General features: G+C 43.5%; 1 protein-coding gene across 1 annotated transcript in view; it reads right to left on the bottom strand.

Moving 5' to 3' along the window:
* Window positions 1-12,848, bottom strand: part of SEMA3C (semaphorin 3C) — a 193,347-nt gene that overhangs the window by 96,948 nt on the left and 83,551 nt on the right. The window contains exon 3 of the mRNA XM_058189868.1: window positions 7,548-7,708. Within this exon, the coding sequence (XP_058045851.1) occupies window positions 7,548-7,708 (161 nt within the window). The remainder of the gene's footprint in view (window positions 1-7,547; window positions 7,709-12,848) is intronic.

Raw genomic sequence — 12,848 nt, 5'->3', positions numbered from 1 at the left:
AACAAATAAATCTCTAAAGGATAATTTTTGGCATTTCTATTATCCTTTTGAAGAGTTTACTTCTTATTCATCAACTTAGGGAATCTTACACGAATACAATTCGATCTTGACCGGCCCAAGGTTGACTTAGCCTTCCATCCTTCTGAAGTTGGTAAAATGAGGACCCAGATTATTGGGGGCAAGAGGCTGACTCTATAAACCTAGACAAAATTAGGACTAGGGATGACATAATAGCAGTGTTATTTGAGGGGCTGCCACAAAGAGGAGGGGAGTCCACTTATTTTCCAAAGCAGAAGAAGGCAGGGCAAGAAATAACGGGTGGAAACTCATCAAGGAGAGAAGCAACCTGGAATTAAGGAGAAACTTCCTAACAATGAGAATAATCAACCAGTGGAACAGCTTGCCTTCGGAAATTGTGGGGGCTTCATCACTGGAGTTTCCGAAGAACGACTGCACAGCCACCTGTCTGAAATGGTATAGGGAAGTGATGGCTAACCTTTTTGCTATCGCATGCCAGGAGGGGTGGGGTGGGACACGCATGCGTGTGCCCACACCCATAATTCTATGCACCCCACCCCCGCACATACACGCATGACTCCCCTCCCCACTCCTGGCATGTGATGGTCCGGTAAGCCCGTTTTTCTCTTTCACCTGGCTCCAGAGCCTCTCTGTGAGTCTGGGGAGGTAGAAAACTGCCTTTCCCGAACCCCCGGAAGCCCTCGGGAGGCCAGAAACGGCCTATTTACCAACTTCCGGTTGGACAGGAAGTGACATTTTTTGCTGTTCCTCAGCCTCCAGAGACTCCTAGAGAGGCTCTGGAGCCAGGTGAGAGAGAAAAACGGGTCTTCCCCATCACCACCCAGGCCCTCTGGAGGCAGGAGACAGCCTGTTTCCCTACTTCTGGTGGGCCCAGAAGGCCCGAAAAGGAGCTGAGCTCGCGTGCCCACTGATATGGCTACGCGTGCCACCTGTGCCATAGGTTCACCATCACGGGTATAGGGTCTCTTACTTGAGCCAGGGTTGGACTAGAAGACCTCCAGGGTCCCTTCCAGCTCTATTACGATTGAACCGAAGTGCTGCAAAGTGCTGTGGAGCAATATATGAATCTGCTTTTGCTATTGCTAAAGTCAAAACAAATCACGATTCCAGAAAAAGAGCAAATTCTCCATGAGATTCACGCAGGCTAGAGTCAGGGAAAGTGAAATGGGTTTAGAAGCCAGACCAAAAGAAAAAGAAAAAAGAAAAAAGAAGAAGCAATTAAACCTCAGTTGCTATGAACAAAGAACACAGCTTAGGACTCTATGTTTGTTGGAGCGATTCCAACTTGTAGCAGTCGGCTGGCGGAATGAGCTGCCATCAATCGCACCCTCATTTACTAGTCTAGAAAAGTTAGACCGACAATTGTTCTCCTTCTGGTTGCTTCTGTGAAGTTTCAACAAATTCGTTCCGCTTGGAGGATCCACCATAAAACGCATCTCAGGTTTCCATAATTGCAATCGCTGTCAGTGTGTGAAAACATGTATTTGAACGAGACGTTAAACAGGGATTAGCAAATGCGGTTACCACTGGTGTGTGGGTGCCATCGCTCCCACGTTATTGCCTGAAGCAATGCGGAATTCATGCAAAAGACCTGAACGAATAAGAAAGTGGAACAGCATGTGTTTGGAATATGACTTTTCTTTTTTAGGAGAATCTGGAAACAGCTTACAATTACTGGAAATAACATTTAAAGGAAGGGATGCCGAACTGATTCTATGTTGGAGAAGACTATTGAGAGTCCCTTTGGCCTGCAAGAAGATCAAAACAGTCAAGCTTAAAGGAAATCAACCTTGACTTGAAGATACAGAAGATGAAGCTCAACGACTTTGGCCACTAAATGAGAAGAGAGGAGTCAAAAGACTGGACAGGTGGCTGTCCAGTCTTTTCTTGAAAAACCTCGAGTGATGGAGAACCCACAACTTCTGAAGACAATTCCTTGGAGAAGATGCTGATGTTGGGAAAAATGGAAGGCCAAAAGAGAAGGGAACGGCAGAGGAGGAGATGGTTAGTTAGTGTCATCAACACAACAGTCATGAATTTGGGAAAATTCCGAGAGACAGTGTGGAATAGGGGAGCTGGGCATGCTGGGGTCCATGGGTTCATGAAGAGTTGAGTTAGGGTTAATAATCCTAACCTGAAAGAACCACAAAAACTTTCTTGGGAGAGTTTTGAGGTAGTAGGAGTTGGAGACGACTTAGTGACTGAACCGCAACATGTTGTCCAAGCCTCCTGTGTGGTGAATGGCCTTTTTCCGGAAATTAGAACACCGTGAGATTCATTTAGGTCTTCCCACAACCTGCCTCATCAAAGGAGAAGAGGACAACAGAAGAGGAGATGGTTGGACGGTGTCATTGACACAATGAACATTAATTTGGGCAAACCATGATAGACAGTGGAGGACAAGGGGGTCTTGCTATGATCCATAAGGTTGTGAAGAGTCAGACACAACTTAGCAACTAAACAGCAACAAAATCTGCCCTGGGAGACTTCTGAAGTAGTAAAAGTAATATTCAACATACAACTAGGAGAGAATACATAGAATCAAGGAGAGAAGCAACTTAGAATTAAATTTACACAAGCGCAAAATATGAGAGAAAAATTTTATAAGATGTTTTATAGATGGCATTTAGACCCCAAAAAGTTGTCATGTATGTATCCTAATGTACAGGCTAAATGTTGGAGATGCGATTGTGAAGATGCCACTTATTACCATATATGGTGGATTTGTAAAAAAGTTAAAGCATTTTGGATTAAAGTATGGTGGATCATGCAGAATATTTTGAAAAAGAAGATTAAGTTTACTCCGCAGTTCTTTCTACTAGGAATAATTATGGATTGTACAGCTATAGAGACTAAATTGATTTTGAACTTAATAACAGCCGCAAGGCTTTTGATTGCTCAATATTGGAAGAAAGAAGAATTACCTACAATTGAAGAATGGACACTCAAAGTATCAAATTTGGCAGAAATGGCAAAAATTTCTGCTTACTTGAAAGACTATACACAAGAAAAATATATTTTAGAATGGAAAATGTGGATTGATTATATTCAAAATAAGTATCAGATAAAAAAATATCGAATAGCATATGAGTAAATTTAGGAAATATTTTGTATTAGATTTATTTCTGAAGGAGAGGGGAATTGAGAGTGTGATAATGTGTGGAGTGATTAGAGATTATAATTTAGGAATTATTTTGGATTATGATTGTTAGTTTTGATACCCTACAATGCTGGATGTTTTTAAGAAGAGATTGGATAACCATTTGTCTGATATGGTATAGGGTTTCCTGCCCAAGCAGGGAGTTGAACTAGAAGACCTCCAAGGTCCCTTGCAGGTCTGTTATTCTAAATTCTAAAAAACTGCTCAGCAACCGTACAAGTTACAAAGGAACCTCCCAAAAGGTGTTTATGGCATCACATAATCTAAACAGGCATAAATGCCTGTTTCTGATTTAAAAAACAACAACAACATGAAGATGGATTCTTTGAACGAATGGGAGGTGAATGTGTATCGTACTTTCTGGAGTATAAGACACACTCCCCCCCCCAAAAAAAAGGGTAGAAATCACTACCGGATCACCCGATCCAGTCTGAACCAGGAACATTTCACCCCTGATGGAAATGTTGGTGCGTCTTATACACTGAATACAGCCATTTTTGGCTTTCCGAAATCCTGCCCCACGTGTCCCCATTTCACAAAAATGGGACGCACAGAGAGTTTGGGATGGCTGCAGAGAAGGGGTGAAATCCAGCAGGTTCTGACAGGTTCTGGAGAACCGGTAGCGGAAATTTTGAGTAGTTCAGAGAACCAGCAAATACCACCTCTGGCTGGCCCCAAGAGTGGGGAGGGAATGGAGATTTTGCAGTATCTTTCCCCTGCCACGCCCACCAAGCCATGCCCACAGAACCGGTAGTAAAAAAAAATTGGATTTCCCCACTGTTGCAAAGTGCTCCTGGGGGCCGGGATGCAGGGGTGGGTGGGTTGGGAGGCTAAAAATGGGACGCGCAGAGGGTTTGGGAGGCCTGCAGAGTGTTCCTGGGGGCCAGGGAGGGCAAAAACTGGACGCGCAGATGCCAAAAACATTTTTTTTCTTGTTTTCCTCTTCAAAATCTTGGTGCGTCTTATACTCCAGTGTGTCTTATAGTCCGAAAAAGGCAATATTTTAAAGCAATATCTGACAAATGGATTCTTTGGCCCTTCGCACATGATGCACAGCCAGATCAGTGGAAGAAGCAACAAGCCACGGTTTGCTCACTTTTCTATTTTTTAGAACTGCAACTGGTAATTTGGAAGACTTATCCAGCTCTTTATCCTTTTAAACGCACGGCTCACCTCTCCATATGGGAAAATACCCGTTGCGATAAAAATAAATACCGGTATATATAAAAACCTTTTCAAACTTCGTCAGCCCCTGTGCATGGATGTCCCATATGTTCCATCTGTCTTGCTTTATGAGGAACAGGCTCTGTTTTGAAGTGATACTTGAAAGGAGCCTTTTTAAAAAATCGTCCGTCTGTGAAGAAGTTAGAGGAATTTGTTTCTCTAATGCCTCATGGTTGTCAGATCCCAATAATGAGGATGAATGCAGCCAGATTTACCGAGAGTTTAAATAGTCTGTTTATATGGTCTTCTTAAAAAACAACAACAACAATGAAAGAAATATGTCCGAGATGCTACTGTATTGGAGTGTTCACCAGGGGTGAAATCCAGCAGGTTCTGACAGGTTCTGGAGAACCGGTAGTGGAAATTTTGAGTAGTTCGGAGAACCGGCAAATACCACCTCCGGCTGATCCCAGAGTGGGGTGGGAATGGGGATTTTGCAGTATCCTTCTCCCAGGAATGGGGAGGGAATGGGGATTTTGCAATATCCTTCCCTCTGGAGTGGAGAGGGAATGGAGATTTTGCAATATCCTTCCCCCTGGAGTGGGGTGGGAATGGAGATTTTGCAGTATCCTTCCCCCAGTAGTGGGGTGAGAATGAGAATTTTGCAGTATCCTTCCCCTGGAGTGGGATGGGAATGGGGATTTTGCAGTATCCTTCTCCCAGGAATGGGGAGGGAATGGAGATTTTGCAATATCCTTCCCCCTGGAGTGGGGTGGGAATGGAGATTTTGCAGTATCCTTCCCCCAGTAGTGGGGTGAGAATGAGAATTTTGCAGTATCCTTCCCCTGGAGTGGGATGGGAATGGGGATTTTGCAGTATCCTTCTCCCAGGAATGGGGAGGGAATGGAGATTTTGCAATATCCTTCCCCCTGGAGTGGGGTGGGAATGGAGATTTTGCAGTATCCTTCCCCCAGGAGTGGGGTAGGAATGGAGATTTTGCAGTATCCTTCCCCTGGAGTGGGGAAGCCCTGCCCACCCACTGGCTCCCACCCTTTGGCTTCTGCCTCCCAGCAATTTACCTCCATGCAGCAAGCAGCGAGAAGAAACAGCCCATTTCAGCTTCAGCACAGCCTGATTAGCACAAGTTGATTGTCCGTTGGATCGGTTTCCCGACTCTCAGCTGTTTCAGGCTGCAGGGATTGCCTGCAGGGTCTCTGCTGCTTCCTGCAAGGAGGTAAATTGCTGGGAGCAGGGTTTTTTTTTTCTCTCGTGCTAATCAAGGTATGCTGAAAACGAAAATGAAAGTAAAGCAGGCTGTTTGCCGCAACGAGGCAAAATTGCTGGGAGGCAGATTTCTTTTTCTTGTTTTCCTCACCAAAAAAAGCAGGTGAGTCTTATAGTCCGGAGCGTCTTATACTTCGAAAAATACGGTTATTGCATTTCAAATGCAATTTGTATCCATGTGTGATTGGGTGAGATGGAGAAATGGGCCGCTTCCTGTTGTGTGAAAGAAAAGTTGAGTGGCATCAAAACCTAAAGAGAGAGATGGTCTTTGTGGAGCAAGACATATTTTGCCTTAGCCGTACGACTGATCTAGGATGTTAGCAACTGCTCAAACACTACACCTTCGGAAATGCATGCATATACTTAGTTGAAGCTGTCCAGGAAACATCATAACATGAGGATGTCTTGTTACTTCATACAGTGTATATGTTCAGACAAAAGTGATAGTTCAGGGCAAGTATTATTGCATATCTATCCTACTCAGGGTTGGTCAAGCCAGCCTACGTGGTTAACCACACAAAGCCAAACAAAGACTACATACTCAAAGTAATAAGTAAGATATGAAACCAACGTAACCACATTATCTCATCCATAAGCTACAGAAATAGGCAAACCATAAATAATGATGCATCCATAATTAAAAAGAACAAGTTGCAAGGGAAGGAAGGAAGGAAGGAAGGAAGGAAGGAAGGAAGGAAGGAAGGAAGGAAGGAAGGAAGGAAGGAAGGAAGGAAGGAAGGAAGGAAGGAAGGAAGGGAATGGAAGATAATGAAAGGGAGGGAAGGAAGGAAGGAGAAGTGGAATGAAAGATAACGAAAGGGAGGAAGGGAGGGAGGGAGGGAAGGAAGGAAAAGGAAGGAAGGAAGGAAGGAAGGAAGGAAGGAAGGAAGGAAGGAAGGAAGGAAGGACCTCATACCACCATGTAATTCTATTATTTAACAACTAATTTATATTTTTTTATTTATAATGTTAGTAGTGTAATATAATATAGTAGTAATTGCACTGTACAGATTCCTCCCTAAAAGAACCTATAGACACAAGAGGAGATTATGGTTGGGAAACAAAATTTAGATGATTCTATCTTGGACAGCTGGGCCAAAGAGCTCCAGAAGTCTATCTTTTATTTGTGACAAAACCACATTCTATCTTTTCCCTCAAGGTTAAGGTTTCTGTTTCCTCCCTTAATGCATCCATTGGAAAGGGACCAACCAGTAGAGGATTCAAAATCAAGAAGATTTTGAACTAGCCTTGGGGGTGAACCATTTTCCACTCCACTTGTCTACCATTTGATCCAAGATGATCCGTCTCGGTGGTTTTCCATTTTACCTCCCTCCTTAGATGATTTCTCAGCTCCTTTGGTAAACTTAAAAGCTATGACCTGATATAAATACTTGTGGTCTGGCAGTGAAACCTATGTGAACATATTGTCTTGCTAATATGTTAAGTAAAATTGCTCCTGTAAAATGGAAAATTCATACAGTCTATTAATGGGAGAATGAAACATGCTGTTATCCCTCCTTCTTTCATCCATGTAAAATTTTTAAGTAGAAAATCTGTCAGAGTGTTCACAGCTTTACTACATGAGACAACCCAGGAGCAATAACAGCAAATAGAGGTTTGTCATAAAATAGTGGTTTTATCTACAAACGAATATATACTATACATACACGTACTATAGGCAGAGGTCAAACAATCAGCAATTACAGCAGGAAAAAACACACGGTGAGAGAGAGAGAGAAAGAGAGATGCCCTAACAGGGCCTGTTCTTATTATACAGGCTCTTAAATGGATAACAGCCAAAAAAACTTGCTCATTCCCATCATTGCATCATTGCAGCAGCTGGTCAGTTCTTTAATCACTACCCTGACATCTTCCATTCCCAACCACACTGTGAACTTACGCTCAGTGGCTCCTGGCTTATGTTATTGATATTCAACGACAAAATGTGATCTTTGCTGCCAACATAGATCCGATCTTGATCTTCATCCATCACTAATATCCTGTAGTCTAAGGGCTGATGGGAGAGAGAGTAAAATTGGGATGTTTGGGTTTCCTGTAGTTCTGCAAAAGAAAGAGAAATCTGAAATTAATTTACCTTCCACAGGTGATGACGGTCCATTAGAGATATTTTGAACAACTAAAAAAATCCAACACAATTTGAAAAAAAGAAGCATGACACCGATAAAAGTGAAGCAATTGAACACGACCATCATCTTCTATTCTTTGTCCAACCATTTCTTCTAACCACATCTGAATCCGTCGCCAAAATTATTTCGCTTTTTTGCATGTCCACCACATGTGGTAGTATGTGCCTGGTACTTGATTGCATTTCCAGCAATTCGGGGATATATTACTAAACAGTTTAGCCAACCTTGCTGGAGGAAGATGCCAGCTATAAAACATTCTTGTATGCAGTGGTGGGTTTCAAATTTTTTTACTACCGGTTTTGTGGATGTGGCTTGGTGGGTGTGGCATGGTTTGGTGGGCATGGTTTGGTGGGCATGGTTTGGTGGGCATGGCAGGGGAAGATTAATGTAAAATCTCCATTCCCATCCCACTCCAGTTAGAAGGTTACTGCAAAATCCCCATTTCCTCCCAGTCAGCTGGGACTTGGGAGGTGGAGAATAGATGGGGGCGGGGCCAGTCAGAATTTTTACTATTGGTTCGCCAAACTACTCAAAATTTCCGCTACTGGTTCTCCAGAACTGGTCAGAACCTACTGAAACCCACCTCTGCTTATATGATGTGGCCAGTGTTAATTTCCTGTTTTTTTTAACGCTTTTTCGATGTGTGCTGCTTAATGTGAAATTATGAGTGTAAGCAGGCAGAAATGATACGGGTTGGAATTTGATATTTGTTTCTCCATAATCTCCTCTTAAGGGATGGGGATTCATCCAGAGTTTTGAACCTCATTTTTGCCAGAACAGCATTTTGCAAATACATGAGCTGAACCTTCCATGACTTCAATCAAACTTGATAAGTGTTAAGCCTTGAGCGGAGATGCATAATTAAGTCTTTCCCTATGCTTGCAAACCAACTAAGTCAGGATATTGGAGTCTTTAAGTGGTGTGGAAAATTTGACTTGCTACTATTTTTATCCAAACGCCACACTGAATGGATCAGCAGCCCACAAGGATTCTAAGTGACTACAAAGTCAAAATATCTGAGTTTCAATCTCAAACATACATTGGATAGAAATAATAAATAACTGGCATATAGACTTTTTTTGCCTCCTTTAAGGAACCTAGATCTAGAACACTGGTCTTCTTCAATGCAATTCAGAACCCCATTCCTTAAGATTTGACCTTTAAAATTCTTTATCAAAGAAAGTAGTGAAATATATTTGTCAAAGAAGCCACCAAATTTTGGATTAGCAATAAAAGAAAGATTTCAATCTATCTACTGATCCTTATTTCAAAGGAGTTGACTTTGGGGAGAGGAGGAGGAGGAGGAGGAGAAGTGGGAGAAGGAGAAGGAGAAGGAGGAGGAGTGGGAGAAGGAGAAGGAGGAGGAGGAGGAGGAGGAGGAGGAGGAGGAGGAGGAGGAGTGGGAGAAGGAGGAGGAGGAGGAGGAGGAGGAGGAGGAGGAGGAAGGAGGAGGAGGAGGAGGAGGAGAAGGAGGAGGAGGAGGAGGAGGAGGAGGAGGAGGAGGAGGAGGCAAAGAAGAAGAAGGAGGAGGAGGAGGAGGGAGGAGGAAGAGGAGGAGCCCCAGTGTTTGTATCTGTGTGTCAAGTGGTTTCCATAAATATTCACTAATTTATTATAGGACTGCTCAGAAAGGAGAAGACATATTCTTCAGAAGTAGGTCAATGAGAGGAGAAGGTTTGTCCTTCTAGAAGAGAAATCCATGGAAAGGGAAGACTTATTATTTGCATGGCTGTCCATGAGGAGAAGAAGCCTTGACCTTCACAATTTCCTCTGAATTGCAGTGTCAATGTGGCTAAGGAACACAATTCTGAGAGGCAACCACTGTATCTCAGTCTCTTCTCATATGAGCTTGGGTATCACCCAAGGACACCCTATTGGGTGTCCTCTCTGACATTCATGGGCTACATGGAACCCATTCTGATGGCATGCTCTTAAGAAGGTCAGCTTGCCGGACCTTTGCTAATGAACAGTGCTGAACTTCCATTGCGTCACCTCGTTAAGAAAACATCTTCTTAAAAATAATATACAAGTTATCCCCCCTCTGTGGAGACCAGTGAAGAGAGATTAGATCCTAGTTCCGCTGTATTAGCAATTAATTTATTACACGATGAGCTTTAATAGATGGGGCTTTCCATCTGTAACAAAGAAATTGAACCGTTAGCTTCTTAGCTCATAAAAGAGACAACTCCATCAAAGGGCAATTAAAAGTATGTTAGGATGATGAGGTCTGACATATCGCAAAGGAATAAATTTTAATTTCCAAAGAGACAGTTTAGAATGATAACCGATCGTTCCTTTTGCCTCACTCTGGATTTATGTCCGTATTTTCCGAAAACATGTAGAGACAGGAAACGCTTCCCGGCTTTTGATTAATTGCCTTCCCCTTAGCATTAATCTTCATGGATTAAGCTACTCATAGTTTAACGATGATGCTACAGAGTGGTGCGCAGTTATTAATTATGATTATGATCAGGCATAACCTATTTTGGGCCTTTCATGGCAATCTTATCCCTACGAGACACAGTTGCGTTCCGTACCAAAATATTCTGCCACTTGCATCATACCCTGTCATCTTTTTTAAAAAAAATTTATTTGCATTTGTATCCCGCCCTTCTCCGAAGACTCAGGGCGGCTTACACTATGTCAAGCAATAGTCTTCATCCATTTGTATATTATATACAAGGTCAACTTATTGCCCCCAACAATCTGGGTCCTCATTTTACCTACCTTATAAAGGATGGAAGGCTGAGTCAACCTTGGGCCTGGTGGGACTAGAAGCTGCAGTAATTGCAAGCAGCTGCTGTTAATAACAGACTGTCTTAGCAGTCTGAGCCACCAAAGGCCCTGCTGAAAGATGCATCACGCCGTATTTTCAACCGTCTCTTTTCTATTTTACTTCTCGTCTACATGACGCACAAACCCGGGGTGAAACGCTCTGGGTTCGGACCAGATCAGCCGATCCGGTAGCGATAATGGCAGGTGGTTCAGATAACTGGTAGCAAAAATCCTTTCTCCCCCCACCCTGCCACCCATAACCACCCAATGCCCAGTCACCCACTTCCCCACTTCTTTTAAAAAATGCTTTTAAAAAGTAAAAAAAAAAGGCTATGACAATCATAGCTGAGCTGCGCGATCGTCAGAGCCTTTTTGTTTTACTTTTAAAAGCATTTTTTTTACAACCTATTCGGGCTACTTTACTTCCCTATTTCCCTATTTTGCTTGCCCTGCCAGATTAATTGCCTTCTCTTGCTATTGGATTTTGGCCATCTAGGTCCAAATTGAACAGCCGTCTTTCAACAGAGGGGGAAGGATATGACATATCATATCTGCAGTCTACAACACAACTCCTGTTGTGACTCGTCCTCCCTCCTCTCCTCAGCCGGGCCTCTCCCGTCACCAACCGGGCCTGTTATCAGACTCTGAGTCTGATAATGAAGATGAATGGCCTGTCATGCCTCCAGCTCCCGGCCCTGGCCCCATGCCCGGAGAGGATGCCAGGAATGAATGGACAAACCCGATAAACTTCACTCCTACAGCGTGTGAGCAGGAAGCCAGCCACGTGCTGGAATTACTGACAGCAGATTCAGCTGAAAACAAGTCAGAGTGGGAGGATCCTCACTTCCGGAGATCTGAGAGGCGACGCCAGCAGAAGGAGGGGTGGGGCAGGCCTGGATAAATGCTGAGTCATGGAGCCACACCCCACAGCCTATATAAAAGACCTGCTTTTGGCATTCCAACCTTGAGTCAAGCAAAGTCTTAGCTAGTTTGCTGATATCAGACTGTATTGCTGAAGTCACAACTTGGACTCCTACCTGCCCTGATAAACCTCGAAGGAATTTGGCAAGCTGCAGAGGCTTCGTTGCCACGTTTGATACGGACTTCCTTGACCTGGTCGTCAGAGGGGGAGTGGGACACGACAACTCCTTTCAGCAATTCCAAGAAGGCTCCACACCCCTTTGTACCACTCAGGTGACCCTGAGGACACAGCTAAACCTCCAAGTGGCCTCAACGACTCTCTAAAAAGGATACAAGTGACCAGCTGTCTGCAAGGAATATCAATCCTTCCCTTCCCCACCATCCAGTCAGAGCTGAAGAAGCTTCTTGGATGAGAAGCAGAGGTGATATTCAGCCGGTTCGAAGTGGTTCGGGGGAACCAGTAGTAGCGACCACCCCTCCTTGCATCCTACATCACTGTGTTTTTGACATTGCATGCATACGCGGATGGCATGCACGAGCGAATAGACGTGTTTTGTGACACTGCACACCGTGTGGATGGCGCGTGCACACATTTCTGGTGCTGAGCAAACCGGTAGTAACAGTATGTGAAACCCACCTTTGAGGAGAAGTGAAATATCTTCAAAAGAAAAAAAAACCCAGAAAGTCCAGTTGCCTCTTGAAAAAAGCACCTTTGGGACAACCATGACCTGGATGACTAAGAATCTCTACAGACAAAATGTAATTTTGTTTAGTCAGTCTATATACAATTTGTAATTGCCCTATACACACATCCTGAATATTATCACTGGCAGGGCAGAAGTCTTTGTCCACATGGGGTATATTAGATGCTTGATTCTTCTTACTTTTTAAATAATGTTTGCCCCAGGTGATGCACGAACTACATCCTGTTAACTGCCAAACAAGGGTCTATTGTCCACCGATCGATAAGCCATATCTCATATGGGAACATACTGAAGTTTTGAAATAGTTTGCAGTGCTATTTTGAACAGCGATACCCTGATATGGACAGCAGCAAATATTTTTTTACGATATGAGTTTTATAGACAGACTAAGTTTCTGCAGTGTAAAATGTGTTTGAACAAGGAAACCAGTTTTCCCCTGTGAACTTTCACCCTTAAAAAAAAAAAGTTGTGGAGCGCTTCCTTAAATACAATTATGTCAGAGACCTCCAACTCAATGACATTTTGATGGTCGTGGTGGAGCCATCAATAAAATTATCTGGCATAACTGAAGGGGCTATGTGGAACAGGGCAGTGGTAAAGTAAAGGTAAAGGTTCCCCTCGCACATACGTGCTAGTTGTTCCCGACTCTAGGGG

The sequence above is a fragment of the Ahaetulla prasina genome, chromosome 7, assembly GCF_028640845.1.
Source record: "Ahaetulla prasina isolate Xishuangbanna chromosome 7, ASM2864084v1, whole genome shotgun sequence".
NCBI lineage: Eukaryota > Metazoa > Chordata > Lepidosauria > Squamata > Colubridae > Ahaetulla > Ahaetulla prasina.
Note: the sequence above shows the minus strand (reverse complement) of the source record. Positions and strands in the feature narration are given on the sequence as shown.